This window comes from Danio aesculapii, chromosome 4, assembly GCF_903798145.1.
Source record: "Danio aesculapii chromosome 4, fDanAes4.1, whole genome shotgun sequence".
Taxonomy (NCBI): Eukaryota; Metazoa; Chordata; class Actinopteri; order Cypriniformes; family Danionidae; genus Danio; species Danio aesculapii.
In genome coordinates, this window is record NC_079438.1 from 21567833 (window position 1) to 21588634 (window position 20802).

The 20802-nt window shown below is 38.9% G+C and overlaps 1 protein-coding gene across 1 annotated transcript; it reads left to right on the forward strand.

Moving 5' to 3' along the window:
• Positions 1 to 3242: 3242 nt before the first annotated feature.
• Positions 3243 to 15212, forward strand: LOC130222082 (gastrula zinc finger protein XlCGF57.1-like). The gene is made up of 2 exons (XM_056454706.1): positions 3243 to 3386; positions 13792 to 15212. The coding sequence occupies exons 1-2, from the start codon at positions 3302 to 3304 to the stop codon at positions 15210 to 15212; spliced, it is 1506 nt and encodes a 501-aa protein (XP_056310681.1). The 5' UTR covers positions 3243 to 3301.
• Positions 15213 to 20802: the final 5590 nt, after the last annotated feature.

Consider the following 20802-nt stretch of genomic DNA (forward strand, 5'->3'; position numbering starts at 1 on the left):
CTCTTGAAACATACTCTGCTGATAAACAGTTTCCTAAGTATGTTTAGAAATGTTAAATCAAATGTGTAATACTGTTTGATCAAATGTGTTTTTGAGATCTAAAATTATAAAGGGTATAAGTGACATCTTCCAATTTACTGTACTTTTTAAAGTTACATTATTGTACCATAGCCCAAGTAAGGTACAAATTAGTCAGCAGAGGTACATATTTGAGCCATTAAGGTACATACTGCTTGGGTACAAATATGTACCCATGTGAAAGGGTACAACAGGTGTACCCTTGAGGGTACTGCCCCAGTGACAAGCCATTGTACCCCTAAAGGTACAAATTTTGCACATTTTTTTCTGACAGTGTGGGGATGTTTGTTCATTGACTCCAAATATAAACTTCTAGGGAGTTTCGTTTGTAGGAGCTGTGCAATGAACAGATGAGCATCTGCACGGACTGGCCTTCTTCTGAGTTCATGAGTGCCATGACGCACATCACCACAGAGAACCACCGTCGCTTTTAAAATCTTTTCACCACAGATAGTGACGTGCGCTTACTGGGCAATCTGTGAACCAGCAGTAACCCACATAAAGTGAAAACTGGCCCTGGTATTTTCGACATCAGAGTTTTGACTCTGCCGTTTGAAACCAAAGCTGCAATAGGGGTGGAGAGAATTGATGCCTCTGGAAATAATGTTGGTCCACTGAAGACTCTGATAAAGTCTCCCTTTTTGTTGTTTCCTAAGTGCCTCCCATTCATTTTGGGATATAAAAAAACAGGGCTGAGATGGCAAAGCACAGTGAAAGTATTTTTCCCCACTGCTTTGTGTAGAGAACACATCTGAAGACACTTACTTCTCCAAGGTCTGTAAAAGAAGGGGCAAAAAGTTTATCTCATATATATATATATATATATATATATATATATATATATATATATATATATATATATATATATATATATATATATATATATATAAAACGAAGGAGAAACAACTGCATGCTCTCATCACAGTCTGATTGGTCCCAGCTGCAGCCCATCAGCCGGCTTGCATTTAAACAACACAGTAGAAGTGTGAGAAGGCTCAATCGCATAACACAAACAGTTCTGATGCAATGCCAAGAACGAGAGAAACATGATGTTGAAGGTTATGGATGGATAATACGAAATAAAATAAATGATATGGAAATAGACACCCTAACAATTTCGCCCACTATAGTATTTCCAGTAGTTCCCACATGGCTGCTTGGTGATTTGGAAGTTGATTTTGAAATACTGAAAGAAAAACAAGAAAGTGAGATTGACAGCAAACAAGTAGAAAATTATATAAAGGAAAAATACAATGAGACAACTGAAATATACACAGATACATCAAGAATTGGACAAAGGGTAGGAGTGTCATAGTATTCCAAAGTTAAAGATTGAAGCTGCTAAAAGAATTAGTAATAATTTAGCAGTGTATACAGCAGAATTGGTAGCGATATGGTTGGCTCTAAAGTGGGTTGAGGATAATAAACCAATTAAAGTTGTCATTGCGTCTGATTTAAGTTCAGCACTTATGAGTATAAAAAATTTAGTATCAGAGTCACGGCAGGACATCATTTATGAAATAGTACAGTTGGAAAATAATCTCAAAATCAGGAGTTATCATATCATTGTTGTGGGTACCAGCACAAATAGGGGTCAGTGTGAATGAGATGGCAGACAAGTTGGCAAAACAAGCAGCACATCAAACTACGATAGACATTAACATCAAATACAGCAAGTCAGAAATCAAAAGTATTGTTAAAACTAAAGTATTGGGAAAATGGCAACATATATGGAATAATGGAGTACAGGACGTCAATATTACACCATACAGAACAAAGTAGGAAGAGGTAGGGAAACAAGGAAAAGCAAACAGGAAGAAGACAAGTTCACAAGAATGAGATTTAATCACACAGCACTCAATAGTACATTACATATGATCAATAAACATGCAGATGGGATGTGTGAGTGTAATAACAAACAGGACTGTAAAACATGTATTAATGCACTGCACAACATATCACACAGAAAGAAATAGATTATTCACACAGTTACAGGAAAAACAAGTGGAACCTAACATAGAGAACTTCTTAAAGTTGAGCACGGATGATGTGTGTTTTAGATAAGATTATAACATTTTGAAAGACACAGGGTTAAGTAATATAATTTAGTATATAGCAGAATAGTTATCTATGGTAGCTGTAATATGCAGAAGGAAGGGAATGTATGTATATGTGTAAAAATATATATATATATATATATATATATATATATATATATATATATATATATATATATATATATATATATATATATATAAATTTTTTTTTATATGTGTGCATATATATATATATATATATATATATATATATATATATATATATATATATATTTTTTTTTTTTTTTATATGTGTGCATATATATATATATATATATATATATATATATATATATATATATATATATATATATATATATATATATATATATATATATAAATTGTAGTGCTTTGTTTCATTATAAGAAATACATGGGTTAGTTAACTCCTTAAAAGAGGAAGAAGTGGCAAAAAAGGTAAAAAAAAAAAAAAAAAAAGACTTTTATTTTGGCGTGGCGTGTGACGTCATAAGCCTGCGCCGCTCCTGCGTTGTGATTCAACTGGAGAAAGGTTTGTTTTGAAGTGTTTACACTTATAAAGCGATTGATTAAAGTTTCTTTTTTTTCATTTAGTGGTAAATAATGTACCTGCTGTTGACAATATTATTTTAACCCTTTATGCAACGTAGTACTCTTTTACTCACAGTAATGAGGGCTATTGTTTGAATAAAGATAGGATAACCTTTTTTGTCCCAGAGAGGGATTTTGTCTTGTGCAAAAAAAGTGCTACAACATTTCTGTAAGCAGACAATAAAGTAAATAAAAACAAACAAAACAATAAAGAAACAACATACCTAAAAATTACAGAGATGTGTGTAATAAGTGTTTTAATAAAGGTTTAATTTATTAAATAGCATAATGTCTATGTTAAACAGCATAAAGTAAACATCACTATATATAAGAAATGGACTAATAGTTTTAATTAGCTCATTTATGGCTATTGTTTCTTGCTCAGACTTACCTGATTTCTTTTTGTCAATTACTCTCATATAAAGAAACTGTTGAAGCAAGTGTTGAAGAGAAGTTATTTTGTTTCTGTTCATTGTTTTATTCATTTAAACAGGATAAAGGGTCTAAACACAGAGAAAAACTCCTGCTGAAGCGACTGATCTCCACACTGTTATAAAGATGGCGTTTATTAAAGTGGAGAGTGAAGACCTGAAGATTGAAGAAACATTCACAGTCAAACAGGAAGATCTGCAGGAACAAACAGGTTGATTTTCATTCTCAAAGACCAACTCAGTCATTTGATCCTCATTCAGATATATTTTAATAATAAAAATACTAAATTAAATCCATCTTGCAGCCCTGAGTGTGCTGCCTAGTTCTCCTAAATGCACATAAACACTCAGGAGCTATGTTTCCATCCAAAAAGGCAAATGAACTTTATGCGCAAAACTGGATTATCGCATAAAAGACGTGCAAATAAAGCAGCGTTTCCATTCACAGAGTCAAAGTAAACAAAATCGTCACTTCCTGATTAACTGGCGCCAAATATCAACAGTTAAAATGGAATTTGCTGCGATAAGAGAAGCTGCCTCAATCTTTTCTTCATCTAATAAATGACTTGCGCCTCAAAAGGCAATCCTGATACGCAGTGAAGCGCGGTGGCGTTTGAAGGTGTCAGATGCGGAGCACAGACGCTCTTGATTCTGGAGGTCATTAATAATATAATGACACTAATACTTAAACGGTAAGGCGTTTTAGAATGACCAAAACAACAGTTCAGATGGTTCTACAGTGTGCTCAGCCTGCTGATTTGTCCATTACACACATTTTTATCATCACATCATCTCTAATAACAAAATCACATGACCTTTTTTTAAAGCGCATACTGAAATTTGTTCGGTAAAAGTGTTTCCATCGTGATTCATGCACATCTTTTCTTATCTAATAAAAAGTTTATCCTACTCAGTTATGCGCATACGTTTTTTATGTGCATTTTCAAAATTTATACGCAGCATGACGTTTCCATCAACCGTTTTTTTATGCGCATATGCAAAATAGTTGAATGGAAACAGCCATTGAAAGACAGGAATGAGTTTCTTTCGTCACTTGTTGTCATGTCTTTTGTCATTATTTTATGTATTATTAGTCTGCCAATTTCTCTACCTTCTTAAGGTTATTGCTTTTCCTATTCTCCTACTGTTTGTAAAGCATCATTGAGCACTGGCGCTATATAAAATAAATAAAAACAATAAATTAAAAAAGTTTAACTGAGCTGACGATATTTGACCTACAGTATTCTCATAGAAGATCTCTGCTATTACAGTGATAGTGTTGGCTTAGTACTTTCCATTTACATATGTCACGTTGATAACAATTGCCTTGTTTTCATCAACTTCTTTATGGGTTTAAACTTGTTTTTAGTAGTTGTTACTAGTTCTCAGAGATAGTATCTGAGTTAGAATTACATCATTATTATAATAACTAATTGCCAGGGCTATTGTGTTTAAACAGGGTTTCTGTGGGGTCTTAAAATGTCTTAAATTCCAAAATCTAAATTTTAGGCCTTAAAAAATCTTAAATTTACAGAAATATTGTGTTGTAGGTCTTAAAACTTTTTTAAACAAGTCTTCATTTTCCTTTGTTCATGTTTTGCTACCCAATCTGGCCAAAACCCATACAATCATCAACAATCCATCTCAAAAAAACTTTTAACGTTTTATTCAAAAAGGTCATTTTAACTCTATTTATCATAATGGTTTAATTATTTTCCTTACAATAACATTTGTTTAAACGTGCTCCATGTATTTACTGCTGAGGACATCCACCTGGACAGATTGTTGTGCATAGATTTAGTTTATTATAGTTTTTAAAACTTTTAAAACATTGTTCATTTTTATTATTTTTTTTAAAGAGAGTTTATTTTGGAAAAAAGTGTGTGGATACAAGCTTGCTTGTTTTTACACAATATTTAAGATCTTTTGCTAAGAAATATATATATATATATATATATATATATATATATATATATATATATATATATATATATTTATTAATTTTTTTATTCATTGTTTTATTATTGTGTTATTAAATGTATTAAATTATATAGTTTTTTTGACAGGGCAAATAAAAATCTTTTCCATCTGGGCCATTTGAAAAATTCCTTAGCCTTTAGCCCTTTATAAGTCTAAAATTTCAGTCGTAATGGTCTTAAATGGCCCGTTTCCACTGAGTGGTACGGTTCGGTTTGGTTTGGTACGCTTTTATGGCCGTTTCCACTGTCAAAAAGCGTACCGTACCGTACCGAACCGTACCGTACCACTTTTTTGGCACCCTTTCGAAAGGGTACCAAACACGAGAAAGGGTACCAAAAGGTGGAGCCACACGCGCAGCTGAACGCTATTGTATTACAGAGATACGTCATTCGCTTACACAACAAGCCAAAATGAAAACAAAAAAAACGTCATGTTTGAATTACACAGCGAGAGATCACAGCGGAATTATAAATACATATAATAACGAGCCATGGTTGATCTGGGCTCAAACAAACCTTGTCGCCGTCTTGATGAACAGCCACAAATCCAAGAAGAAGAGCAGATTTACCCTGTGCCTAGTAGTTTTTTACGAGCCAGTCTGAGGCGCGAGCGGTTTCGCTTTCTTGCTAGCGCTCACGCGCGCCTAACATTATATCTGAAATAACAAACTTTTTGAGCTGATGATAATAACCTGCGCTTGATTATTGACGTGCTTTTGAAACCCGATCCTGTCAGACACTGACAAACGCGAGAGTGAAGCGTGAAGAAACAAAGGAGAAGCCGCAAAAAAGGAGCACATTATATTTTCAGCAAACGCGAACAAAATGCCATGATTAACTAACTTATTATCTTCACATTTTGGACTAATATGAACCGGGAATGACGGAATTACTCTCTAACAGAGGCTACATGTGCTGCTGAAGATTACATACACAGATAAGAGGTTTTCACTGACTGTAGGCTATAATTTCTGTTGTTTTAATTCTAAATACAGGCGAGATGTCTGCTGTGTGTAGTTCTTCTGTAGTTGGTAACATATCGGAGACTGTAAGGGGCTGTATGTGTACATATATGTTCATTTATTTATTTTATATAATTACAGACGTTACAGTAGGCTATTTCGCACTATTATTGATCTGCAGTTATAATCAACTCATGTTCATTGAAAAGTTAGTAATAAACATTTCTACACAAGTATTTATGTGCATGAAGCATCTGTTTTGTGAGAAGAGCTTCTCATATGATTTGTAAGTGACCCATACAGCTTTATTGTAGACATTTCCTCGAGCTAGAATGACGTCGACTGAAACTTTGTCATATACCACGCCCACCAAAAGGGTACCCTTGTTAGTGGAAATGCAAGCCTGATAAAGGTGACCCGTACCAAACCGAACCGTACCGTACTGTACCAGTCAGTGGAAACGAGCCAAAAAAGTCTTTAAAAGTCTTAAATTTATCTTGGTGAAACCTGCAGAAACCCTGGTTTGCAGTATGTCAGAAAGCGTGGATGTCCCCAATATTAAATATGCTGAATGAAATGGACACTAAAATAATTAATTGTTATAAAACATTGTACAGTATTCTAAACTATATGATGTTGCTGTGGGACGACGTGAGACAAAATAACAAATTATAGTGGAACAATAACGTTTAGCATTGCACTGACTACAACTGGCCAACAAACTAGTCTAAATGACTTTTGCTGCTTAAAGAGCCCATATTATGGGTTTTTGAAAATGCCCTTCCATGTAGTGTGTACCACAGCTCTAAGTGAAGTGAAATATCCAGTTAAGGCTTAAATCTGTAAGTGTACAGTGTTTAAAACTATTGATTCATCTATAAAAGAGTCGACTCATAGTGCTTCAAACGAGTCGTCTTGATAACGAGTCATTAGGTGTTTCGCGATGACGCAGCCACGAAACACAAGCCTCGCCAGTAGTTACGCGCACAAACCAGGGAGATTTGAAACCTGCGGCCCCGCCCACTAACACAGAAAAAACACTAGACACACACACAGACGCCGCCGGTCGAATGAAGTCACGCTGTGCTCAGATGGATAATATTGACAGTCTCTATCCAAAGATGAGTTGTGAACTGTGAAGAGTCAGTGGTTGAGGTTTATTCACTAGTGTAAGTAAGTGCGATTAAAATTTTTGCCTCGTTTAACTTGCAAATTATGTATTTATTGTGTTTTGTTACTTGTTAACCTGGTACAGTACACGCGGTTACTCTTTATAATCTCTTATCGCATGTAAGCCACGTTAAAAACGCGACGCGTGCCGCTTTGTTTACGGATTTAACGTTAAAGGCTTTTGTGAGCTCGCGTTCCACTGCCGTTTGTCGTTGCTATGGCGATTGTAAGCTAGGAGACAGGAGACTCGCGTCGCTTTCCCTAGTTCTTCTGAGGAGCGTTTTGTGTGTGTGTGTGTGTGTGAGAGAGAGAGAGAGACTCGCGTCGCTTTCCCTAGTTCTTCTGAGGAGCGTTGTGTGTGTGTGTGTGTGAGAGAGAGAGGGAGAGGGAGAGGCTAGGAGACTCGCGTCGATCTCCCCAGTTCTTCTGAGGAGGGTTGTGTGTGTGTGTGAAAAAAGCCTTACACTATGAAGCGTGTGTGCACTGTGACTACTTTTATATAGTTGATTACCAGCTGGGCATTTCACTCTGTCTCGTGCTGAAGCCTGTCACTGTCGACCAATCGCAGCAGTCTGTCATCGGTCCAATCAGCGCAGATTAGCTTCGCGCTGAGGAGGGGTTTGGGAACAAATGAATCGCTGAACGATTCATATGGGAGTCGTTGGGATAATTAGGTAAAAATAAATGCAGATTATAAGACCATAAAAGTGTTTTATGACCTTGCATGCATATTAGACTGTTGTTGGAGACCCTTACAACCTAAATATGACCCTATTTCATGTATAATATGGGCTCTTTAAGAAATGGATTACATCATGCTGATGATATGCAAACATTTGAGTGTAAAGTTCGTCAGTATTCACCATATTCTTCACGTACCAGCAGGTGCCGCCATTGGAATCTTTTTGCTTGAGACATTTTTTAAGGATTGAATTTTTAGATCTTAAAAACAGTGTTATGCTGCTTAGGCATGGGACGATAACCGTTTTCATGGTATCCCGCGGTTTGAAAAAAACTTGAGGTATTAAAACCGCCAATATTTTCTGCTGTACCGTTCCTACGGTATATGTAAGGTTTTTTTACATTTTGTTTTACATTTTTCAGGACAACAGTATCTCCAGCAGAAAAGGTATCCAAAGGTACCGTTTTAAATGGTAAAGAAATCTGTTTTTGAAACAAATGAAGACAGCAGAAGTCAATGATGCATTTGAATTATTCAGCCTGACATATTTACTGCTCCAACATACTTAAAAAAATTCTCAAATTAAAATATATTGTGTTTAAAGGGAAAAAAGTGTTTGTTTTTTACCCAGACATTTAAAAAGAATATATTTTAGAGCAGTAATCACAGTACTGTGAAACCGTGATATTTTTTTTCAAGGTTATCATACCGTCAGGATCTTATATTGGCCCATGCCTAAAGCTGCTTGATGTTGCAAAGTCATATTTTCTAATTGTATTATTTTTCTTTGTATGTGTAGTCATAAAGACACTTGTTTAAGTAGCCTGTTTCTGAAAGAGAGGTAACTTTAACTCTGAGTCTGTCACCGTGGTCACTTACATTTACATTTACATTTAGTCATTTAGCAGACGCTTTTATCCAAAGCGACTTACAAATGAGGACAAGGAAGCAATTTACACAACTATAAGAGCAGCAGTGAACAAGCGCTATAGACAAGTTTCAGGTGTGTAAAAGTCTAAGAGCAAAACATGAGTAGAGATTTTTTTTTTTTTTTTTTTTTTTTTTGAGAGAGAGAGAAAGAGGGCACAGTGGTATAGCCAGAGAGGCAGTTGCAGATTAGGAAGGAAAGTGGAGACTAAACAGTTGCGTTTTTAGTCGTTTCTTGAAGACAGCAAGTGACTCTGCTGTTCTGATGTAGTTAGGGAGTTCATTCCACCAACTGGGCAGATTGAATGTGAGAGTTCGGGAAAGTGATTTCTTCCCTCTTTGGGATGGAACAACGAGGCGACGTTCATTCACAGAACGCAAGTTTCTGGAGGGCACATATATCTGCAGAAGTGAGAGCAGATACGAAGGAGCACAGCTAGAGGTCACTTTGTAAGCAAACATCAGAGCTTTGAATTTGATGCGGGCAGCAACTGGCAGCCAGTGCAAACGGGTGAGTAGCGGAGTGACATGTGCTCTTTTGGGTTCATCAAAGACCACTCGTGCTGCTGCGTTCTGAAGCAGCTGAAGAGGTTTGATAGAACTAGCTGGTAGCCCGGCTAGCAGAGAGTTGCAATAGTCCAGTTTGGAGAGGACAAGAGCTTGAACAATGAGTTGAGCAGTATGTTCAGATAGGAAGGGTCGGACCTTTCTGATGTTGTAGAGTGCGAATCTGCAAGATCGAGCAGTTCTAGAAATGTGGTCAGAGAAGTTCAGTTTATCATCAATCGTAACTCCAAGGCTTTTTACCATTTTGGATGCAGTGATGGTTGCTCCATCCATCTGGATTGAAAAGTTATGGTGAAGAGTCGGGTTGGCAGAAACTTCAAGCATTTCCGTTTTCATGAGGTTAAGCTGGAGATGATGATCTTTCATCCAGAGTGAAATGTTTGACAGGCAGGCTGAAATGCGAGCTGGAACCGAGGGATCATCAGGGTGAAAAGAGAGGTATAGCTGGGTGTCATCAGCATAGCAGTGGTAGGAAAAACCATGTTTCTGGATGACTGTTCCTAAAGATGCCGTGTAGATAGAGAAGAGAAGTGGCCCAAGCACAGAGCCCTGAGGTACCCCAGTGTTTAGATGCTGTAGGTTGGACACCTCTCCCCTCCACGACACCCTGAATGACCTGTCCGAGAGGTAGGAACTGAACCATTGAATAACAGTGCCTGCGACGCCCAGTGACTCAAGCGTAGATAGCAGGATCTGGTGGTTTACAGTGTCAAAAGCAGCTGATAAATCCAGCAAGATGAGGACAGATGATTTAGAGTCTGCTTTAGCCAGTCTGAGATCCTCCACGACCGAGAGCAGGGCAGTCTCAGTTGAGTGGCCTTTCTTAAAGCCAGATTGCTTGTTGTCCATGAGGTTGTTTAGAGTAAGAAAGTCTAGGACTTGATTGAACACTACTTTCTCCAAAATCTTGGCCATGAATGAAAGCAGGGATACCGGTAGTTTTCAAGTAGCGTTTGATCCAGGTTGGGTTTCTTTAGCAGAGGGGTTACCCTAGCCTGCTTAAATGAAGTAGGGAATAGACCCGAGTCAAGAGATGTGTTAATTATGTGAGTCAGTGTTGGTATGACTGCAGGAGAAATGGCTTGCAGGAGATGAGAGGGAATGGGATCTAGCGGACAGGTGGTTGCATGGCTTGATAGCACGAGATTGGACACCTCAGACTCAGAGAGCTGGGAGAAAGAGGTGAGTGTGTGTGGTGTTGGTGGTGGTGTATCTTGCGTGGTTGTTGTAGGTGCAGCAAATTGAGCACTGATTTTTGCAGTTTTGGTGCAAAAGAATGTAGCAAAGTCATCAGTAGTGAGTGTGGAGGATGCGGGTGGAGGAGGAGGATAGAGGAGGGAGGAAAATGTTTTAAAAAGCAAGCGAGGATTGGTGGCACTGTTGACTTTCTGACGGAAGTATGTCTGCTTTGCAGAAGTAACCTCAGTCGAGAAAGAAGACAGAAGAGTTTGGTATGTTATGAGCTGTTCAGGATTTTTAGTTTTTCGCCAAATTCTCTCAGCAGCCCGAAGTTTTGAGCGATGCTCACGGAGAACATCAGAGAGCCAGGGTGCAGGAGGATTGGCCCGGGTTGGTCTGGATGTAAGAGGGCATAGTCTGTCTAGACATGATGTTAGCGTGGAGCAGAGTGTATCAGTGGCACTGTTCGTATCAAGTGCAGAGAGTTTGCAAGATGGAGGAAGAGAGTTAGAAACAATGGTGGATAGTCTATTGGGTGAGAGAGAGCGTAGGTTTCTGCGAAAGGCAACTAGAGTTGGAGTGTGTGGCGGCTCAGGAGTAATGTGGATGTTGAGAGAGAGAAGGAAATGATCCGATGTTTGTAGTGGAGTTACTAGTGTTTGATCAGCGAGGCAATGTCGAGTGTAAATAAGGTCTAGTTGATTACCTGATTTGTGAGTAGCAGAAGTAGGTGCTCTTTTGAGGTCGAAAGATGCAAGCAGAGTCTGGAAGTCAGCAGCTTGAGGTCTTTCAATGTGGATGTTGAAGTCACCTAGTACCAACAAGGGAGTGTCATAATCAGAAAAAGATGAGAGAAGAACATCCAGTTCATCTAAGAAGTGACCTAATGTACCCGGTGGGCGGTAGATGACAACCACATTTATGCGAAAGGGGTGGATAATGGTGACTGCATGGAATTCAAAAGAGCTGATTTTTGGCAGGGACGGTCTCTGAGTGAATTTCCATTCTTTGGAAATCAGTAGTCCAGTCCCACCCCCTCTCCCTGTCTGACGAGGAGTGTGGGAAAGAGAGAAATTAGTAGAAAGAGCTGCATGTGTAGCAGTGTCCTCCGGTCTCAACCAGGTTTCAGTTAGAGCCATGAGACTAAAGTCAGAATGAGTGGCTATGGAGGTAATAAAATCTGCTTTGTTAACAGCAGATTGACAGTTCCAGAGGCCCACAGAGAGAGAGAGTTGTGAAATAGAGGATACATGAATTGATCGAAGGTTGTGAGGGTTGCGCCTGCAGCGTACCTCCCGTGCTCTGCGAGTATTAGTAACAACAGGAATTAGTAAACACATAATAAAGTGCAAGGAAAACAATAATGAGTGCAGAGATAAAATAAAATAATAAAGTAAGAAGTACTCAAGTGCTTTGTCGGTGTCTTTGCTCGGTGGAGTCGCGCAGGTAGAGTCGATGGTCTTTATACTCGTCGGTCTTAGTCGCACAGGTAGAGTCGATGGTCTTTACACTCGTCGGTCTTAGTCGCACAGGTAGAGTCGATGGTCTTTACACTCGTCGGTCTTCACACGAGGCGGGCTTCACACGAGGCTGCCGCGGTGATACTAGTCGCTTATATACACCCCCGAGCGCTTTGCTAATTGAGTTCAGCTGGACACGCCTCGAAGTTAAAAAACACGCGAAAATTGCAGCGGCGGGGGCGCGAAAAACCTCCCGCTCGGCACACAAGCTCTTACAGTAAACAAAGGAAACAGTGGCTAAAGCTTGCTAGTTCTAAACACAGATAGCTGAAAACAATTTTAAATGTCCAACAACCAATACACAACCCGCTGAAACAAGTCTAAGTGTTCTCGAACCAAACACAGCAACTGAAAACAGGTCTAAATGTACTTACTCGGTGTTGCTCTCGGTGCTAACGTGCTTCTCCTGCTAGCTAAACCTAATGTGTTCAAATATATAGTGTTTACCTGGCGTTTGGACACGCCTCCAAGTTAAAAAACACGCGAAAATTGCAGCGGCGGGGGCGCGAAAAACCTCCCGCTCGGCACACAAGCTCTTACAGTAAACAAAGGAAACAGTGGCTAAAGCTTGCTAGTTCTAAACACAGATAGCTGAAAACAATTTTAAATGTCCAACAACCAATACACAACCCGCTGAAACAAGTCTAAGTGTTCTCGAACCAAACACAGCAACTGAAAACAGGTCTAAATGTACTTACTCGGTGTTGCTCTCGGTGCTAACGTGCTTCTCCTGTGAAACGTGCTTCTCACTTACTCTGTGAAACTAACCTGGTCAGTAGCAGGTTTTATTCTCTAAATAAAGTTTCTGTCGGTCTCCTCCACTTTTTTTTTTAATGATGAAGCGGTATTTCTCGCTTAGCCTTACGTTTCCAGCCACCTATTTTTATGTGCATTTTGGATAGGCTATGAGCATAAAAAATTGGTTGATGGAAACGTCATGATGCACATAACTTTTGAAATATAGGCATAAAAACATGCTCATAACTGAAAAGGACAAACTTTTTATTCGATAAGAGAAGATAAACTTACGTAAACTACGCAAGCACTTTTACTGAACAAATTCCAGTATGTGTGTTAAAAAAGGTTTGTTATAAATTATAAAGGTTTGTTATATATATTCTAAAACGTCTGAACCGTTTCAGTATTAATGTTAATATAATATTAATTACCTCCAGAGTGTCTGTTTCTTTGCGTCTCAGGGCTTCAAACGTCACCACGTGTTCATTGTGTGTCGGCATTGTCCTCTGAGGTGAAAGTCATTTATTAAATAAAGAAAAGATTCATGTAGTTTCATCTATCGCAGTAAATTCTGCTTTTACTGTTGATATTTGGCACCAGTTAATCAGGAAGTGACGATTTTGTTCTCTTTGATTCATTGGATGGAAATGCTGCTTTATTTGCACATCTTTTATGTGATATTCCAGTTTTGCACATAAAGAAGATATTTTTAAAAAATCTATAAAAAAAACTTAGCTTACTGTGTTCCACAATAAAGGAAATGTTTAAAACCACATGACGGAGAGTAAATGGTATTGGTAAATGGTCATTTTAATATTTAGGTGAAAACATCCATTTCTTGCTTGTCACTTTGAGCCTTCATACTAAAGTTAACTTTTTTTTTTTTTTTTTAGACCTGATGGTACTGAAAGAAGAGACTCATCAACAGAATGAAATAGAAGAGAAACAGCAGAAAACCCCAAAAATAATGACTGATGAAAAACCTACACTGACTAAAAAGACTTCATCACACGGAAGACCTCGGAAATCCAAATCTGGGTGTAATTTTAGCTGTAAACAGTGTAGAAAGAGTTTCAGTCAAAAGTCAAACCTTGATGTTCACATGAAAGTTCACACTAGGAAGAAACCTTGCACTTGCAAACAGTGTGGAAAAAGCTTCAATAGTACAGGAAACTTAACCAGGCACATGAGAATTCACACTGGGGAGAGGCCGTACATGTGCCAACAGTGTGGAAAAAGCTTCTATCATGCTGGAAACTTGGCAGAGCACATGAGAATTCATACCGGAGAGAAGCCTTACTCTTGCACTCAGTGTGGAAAGAGTTTTAGGCAAAATGGCACCTTTAAAGTCCACATGAGAATTCACACTAGGGAGCAACCTTACAGCTGCGAACAGTGTGGAAAGAGTTTTGGTCAAATACAAGACTTTAAAACCCACATGAGAATTCACACCGGAGAGAAGCCTTTCAGCTGTAAACAGTGTGGAAAGAGTTTCAGAAAAAAGCCAAACCTTGATGTTCACATGAGAGTTCACACTGGGGAGAAACCAAACACCTGCAAACAGTGTGGAAAGAGTTTTAGTCGAAAACAAAGCTTTAAAACCCACATGAGAATTCACTCTGGGGAGAGGCCGTACACATGCCAACAGTGTGGAAAAAGCTTCTATAATCCAAGAAGCCTTGCACTGCACATGAGAATTCACACTGGGGAGAGGCCGTACACTTGCCAACAGTGTGGAAAAAGCTTCTATAATCCAAGAAGCCTTGCACTGCACATGAAAATTCACACTGGAGAGAAGCCTTTCAGCTGTAAACATTGTAGAAAGAGTTTCAGTCTAAAGCAGAACCTGAATGTTCACATGAGAGTTCACACTAGGGAGAAACCTTACACCTGTGAACAGTGTGGAAAGAGTTTTGGTAAAAAACAAGACCTTGAGATCCACATGAGGATTCACACTGGAGAAAAACCTTACACATGCACAGAGTGTGGTAAAAGTTTCCCATATAAAAGCACACTCAAACACCACATGATAAGTCACACCGGACAGAAGCCGTTTGTATGTGCTCAGTGTGAAAAGAGCTTCACAACCAAAGGTAGCCTCAAGAACCACATGGATGGTCACACTGGAACCATAGTGTTCACATGTGATGAGTGTGGAAAGAGTCTCACACGCAAAGACACCATTAAGCAACACATGAAGACTCACTCAGGGGAGCGTTTTAGATGCAGTGAGTGTGGAAAGGGCTTTAAACATAAAAGAAGCCTCAGCACTCACCTGAAGCTTCACAATGGAGAGCAGCGTCCTCAAAAATGAGGCCTTGTCCACACAAACAGGTATATTCAAAACGGCGGCTTGTTCATGTAGTTTAGCTGTTCATTCATGTGAAGTTTATTTATAAACTATTTTCGTTTTCCCCAGGTTTCCATATTTCATCCCACAGTCCAAAACACATGAGCTAAGTAAACTGAACATTCTAAATTGGCACCATAGTCGAGCTCTTAGTAAGCTGTATATCTCTCTTTAGCCATTCCTATATGTGTCATTAGAACAGAAACAAGTCTGGGGAGTTCATCAAGATCTACCTGACCTCAAACTCCCCTCTCACCCTGCTTACGAGAGGGAGCCCAGGCCTCGAGGATCTTATGAGCTTAGGGCTATCTCCCGGGACAGCATACCAAACAAGTGTGAACTTTTGAATACATATCAAGTTACTGATAATGAAACCCTTTGAACACCTGAAGATGTAAACTCAATAGCTTAAGAGGGGTGAAGATTTTGACAACTGTTTTGTAGTGTAGATCAGGGCTCACAGTCCAGTACCAGGTTGTGAGAGTTGCTACCGGGCTACAAGAATGCAAAATAACTCTTTATGTTGATAGATTGTGTGGCTTGTTTCACATGCAAACAAGTATCTGCATCTGAAAAGGTGTGAACCAAATGACCTACAGGGACTCAAAAGTTGTGACCCAACCACAGCAGTTGGGTAATCTCTGAGGGGTTACATCCTTTGTTACAAAGTAGAGTCTCGCAGGCAGTACTTTGGATTAAGTTACTTGAAGACCGACGACTTCAGAGGATCTGCACTATTCCTTGTCTATAATAAAGTCTTCTTGTCATAAGAACTTTGGTCAGCTTACTTATTTTATGTATTAGAGTCATCTAAACATTGGTAAGCCGCCCAAGAATGGTTAAGCCAAATACAGCAAAATCTGACAATGTTTTTCAACTTTATTATGAACCGATATCCCTATTTGTGCTCATTGCACACACTGTAAAAACTGCAGGGTTCTACACAATTCTTTCATGTTCTCACAACACAAATTAAATGAACTTAACACTTAACAAATTTATGTGGATTGAACATAAAAAATTAAGTTGTCCCAATGATATTTCAAGAATCGTGTTATTTCAGCTCATTTTAATTAGGTAGTTTGAACAAGTAAAAAATACATACATATTTTTGAGTGCCCTTGCAAATAGTTTATTAATTTACCAATCAAATGGTCAGCTCTGAACAGAATTAGAATGATTAGGGAGGAGAAAATGAAGATGCAGGGAACACTGTTCTACACCCTTACATTGTTTTTTTTTGATCATTCACATTGTCTAATTGAGTAAACAAACACTGATTTACCTCCGATTTTGGGCTTTTGTCTGCAATTTCAAAAAACTTGTTGGCGAATGAAAGTCTGCCTAAACTCGTGCAGTGTGAATTCGCCATAAGGCAATGACAGTGACCGACCAATGCAGACTCCCTAAAGCCCTGTTCAGACTACACAATGTCATTTGCCAGTAACGACAGATCAGATTTGTGTCAGGTTATGAGATTTTGACTTGATCAAATCTTGATGTGTTGTGGGTAAGAAATGAAGACTTTGGTTACAAAACACTACACATTTATTTTGATGGACTAATTTGAGAAAAGAAACAAGTTTTCTTTCTGTAGATAATTGGCTGCCTTTAAAGATACGTTCATGTGAAAACTCCCACATTACTACAAATAAATCAGTGTATGGGAAACCCAGTGTCGCTATTGTGAATGAGAACATGAGTGATTTGTTAGCTTACATGCTAATTTCAGTACTCAACAGACTACTGAAGGACTGCAGCTATCTGTTCATTCAAATTATTATTAATATGCAATACATATTGTACTGATCATGTGCACTTAACGGTAATATATTAGTGCTGGGCCGTTATCGGCGTTAATAACGGCTGCGTTAATGCGAGACTCTTATCACACGATAAAAAAATTATCGCTGTTAATCTATTCTCAAAGTTATGTTGGGAGCTGGGTCTATACTATGTAAGCTAGGATGTATTAGCGCAGATGTAATCCTGGCCGAATTGCACTGTAGGTGGCGAGAATGAGTCTACGAACCTGTGTGTATTCCTACTGTGAAATTACCACCTCAAAAACGTGACATGCTAACATGGATGTGGCTACGAAGCCTCCGGGTTTGCTTCAGGGAAAATTTATTTTTAAGAAGCTTCCCAATGGAAACCTGGACAAAACTAAGGTTGTTTGCACCTTGTGCAATGCAAAATTAGTTTACTGTAGGAGTTCTTCCAGTCTCAGGTACCACCTAAACGCAAAGCATCCCTTAGCTAATGCAGAAGATGTCGGGCCAAGCACTGATGTAGTGCAGGGGAAGAGTTGTCGTCAAACTACTATGTTTGAGTGCAACCGAGGCAAAACCGTCAGCACAGCTCTATCAGCCAAGTTAACTAATCTCTTTGCTCAGTGGATTGCCACCTGCTGCCATTCCATCAGCATGGTTGAAGATGATGGGCTCGAGCTTGTTCTCCACGCGGACATAGGTGACCCATCTTACAAACTACCTGCGAGGCGAACTATCATGAGGAGAATACATGACCAGCATGCCTCAGAGAAAGCCGCAAGAGACGAGACGATGGTAGAGGCGAGGTGTGTAGCACTGACTAGGGACCATTTGACATCTGTCAACAATGATAACTACCGCGGCGTTACTGTACACATCATTGATTCCAGCTGGGAACTTCACTCCTTCGTTTAAGGTAGGCTACGTTATATAATTTTAAATGACATAATTTAATTACTTAGCTTATTGATTATCACGAATTACCACCACATTATGTTTGCTTCTTGATGATTGCTAGTTGTTTACTACTATTAGTGAACTTACTCTGATCTACTTTGTCTTCTCGTTAGGTGTGATGAAAACAGAGGAGCGTCACTTTGCAGACGCGTGTGCCAGGCAGTTTCTCGATGTCGCTAATCAGTGGGGGATAGCTGACAAAATCAGCACTATTGGAACAGACAGAGCTCCTAATATGATGGCAGCAGGTAGGATACTGCCATTCGAGCATTTGCCCTGTGTTGCGCATGTTGTACAGAGAGCTATTGTAATGTCATTTCGGGTAGGTGGTTTTGATGGTGCACTGGCCAAGTGTTGTAAAGTTGTCGGACATTTCAAACACAGTCCGGCCAACTCGGATGAGCTAAATGTCCAGCAAGCCTCCCTTGGACAAGTTCAGGAGTCACTCGTGCAAGATGTTCCAACACGGTGGAATTCCACCCTTGAGATGATCAAGCGTGTGAGGCGCAACAGAGACGCACTGCACACAACGCTCTCAGCAGAAGCACAATCTGGCCCTCCCAACAAATGCTGAATATGAGAAGTTGGCAAATCTAGAGAAACTGCTGGAGCCATGCAGGTATGGTCTACAAAGATAGTGTGTTAATGAATTGGCATACAAGTTATTTGAAGGTCACTTTCTATTTAAGAAACATGTGCCCTTAAATGTAAATTGATTGAAACTTTAAAAATGTGTTATCTCAGTTAAATGAATCAGTCATGAATTATTTATTGGTCTCTCTCTCTCTCTCTCTCTCTCTCTCTCTCTCTCTCTCTCTCTCTCTCGGGTTTCCGTTTGTGTGCGAGTGTGAGTGTGCATGGAGAGCTTGCGTCTCTTTTTTGTTTGATAATTACATGGTTGTGGGAATCTTGTCTTTTCTATCTACACGCATGTAAAATGTAAGACATCATTTATTGATTATTTGTTTCTAGATACGTTAAGAATTTATTGACAGTGGTATTGATTAAAAATTTCACGGCAAATGGCGTCCGTAGTGACGCCGCCGCTGTCCATTGGACACGGGTTCGGTTTATTACGTAACCCGGGGTTACATGGAAGAGGCTTTGCTTGCGGTAGGTGAACAGGTTGGTTATGATAACATAGCTTATGCATCTAGAATGAATAAAGCTACTGTTGTTTTTTGAAAGAAGAGGCTTTTGTCTACACTCTGATTGAGAATGGGGTGTTCATCAATAATATGTTAGTTCAAGTATCACCCGTTATCGGTGCCTTCAACTAGAGTGGTTATTTCAGGAGTTCCACCGTTTATTCCAAATGAATTGATTGAACAGGATTGCGTAGGTTTGGTAATTTGCAAGTGGTATTAAAACGGTGACTCTTGGATGTAAAGATGCTCGTTTAAAACATGTAATCTCGCTAAAGAGGCAAGTGTTCATGTTTTTGGAATCTCAGACACAGTCATTGGATGTTTCTTTTAACATCAAGCACGGAGGGGGATATTATACGGTGTATGCTAGCTCGGGGACTATGAAGTGTTTTGACTGCGGAGATGTGGGGCATAAACGTCTTTTTTGTCCCCATAGGGAGCAAGTAGAGCGTGTGGAAAGATCTGATGAAAAAACGATTGAAGGAGATAAAGATGATGTAGCATCAGGCAGTAGTTGTACTACACAGAACGAACAGGCATCTTATATGGCTAATGAGTTGGAAGTTCACAACGCTAGCAGTGAAAATAATGTTGTTGAACATTCAGAGCAGATGACTTTGGTGGATGATAAGGTGAGCACAAAAAGTGCTGAAAAAAAGGAGCAAGAAGGAATGTTACTGATGATGTAGGTGAAGTTGTGCCAGACATGCAGGAGACAGTGGTTGTTAACGAAAGGAAGGACATATGAAACAATGCCGATCAATATTCGAAATAATGCAGAAAGTGATGCAGATGATTTGGAACAGATTGAGTCAGGTGGAGAAGGGTCTGAAGGGGTAGGTAGGTCGAGGGAGCTTTATTCATTAGAGGAGATTGATAATTTCCTTGATGAAACTTTTGGACAGTCTGTGAAGGTTGGAGATTACTTTGATGACATTAAAAAATTCATCAGGTCGGTTGCGCTTTTACAAAAAACAGTTTGTCTTGATTTGCTAGATGATAAGAAACGTTTCAGATTGAGAAAACATGTTACGAATTTAAACAAAGTCTCAAATTTAAATAGAACTCGAAAAGGTAAAAGGGTCCTTGCAAAATATAAGTGATGTCTGTCTTTAGCGTGTCACATGGTTGGGTATACTTTGTTTCTGTCTGTCCCTTTCTCTTATAATATTGATGGGTAGTTTGAGAATTGGTCTCTTTAAATATTAATGGAGGGAGGGGATAAGCAGAAAAGAGAAATGGTAAAGCAAATAGTAAATATTAATAAACTTGATGTGATATTTCTTCAGGAGACACATAGCACTGCGAAAGATGAAGTTGAATGGGGTATAAATTGGGGAGGTCAAGTATTTTTAAGTCATGGGAGTAATGTTAGTGGAGGTGTGGCTGTGCTTTTCGCTAAAAGTTTAAAAGTAAATATTTTGAATTGTCTTACAATTGTTAATAGTCGAGGTTTAATGCTTAAAGCTGAAATAGAAGTTTAAGTTATTTGTTTATTAATGTTTATTCACCTAATATTGGGACTGAAAGAGCGGAATTTTTTTAAAGTATCAAAGAAAGTTTAGAGCAACGTGTTTGTGACTACTTGATTTTAGGTGGAGATTGGAATTGCACTGTCGATTTTAATAATGATAGACTTAGTGAAGAGCCTCATTTACAATCTAGCAAAAGCTTAAA

Coding starts and splice junctions, on each gene's coding strand:
- LOC130222082 (XM_056454706.1), top strand. CDS start 3,302: ATGGCGTTTATTAAAGTGGAGAGTGAAGACCTGAAGATTGAAGAAACA. Junction 3,387..13,791: donor AGATCTGCAGGAACAAACAG/GTTGATTTTCAT, acceptor TTTTTTTTTTAG/ACCTGATGGTACTGAAAGAA.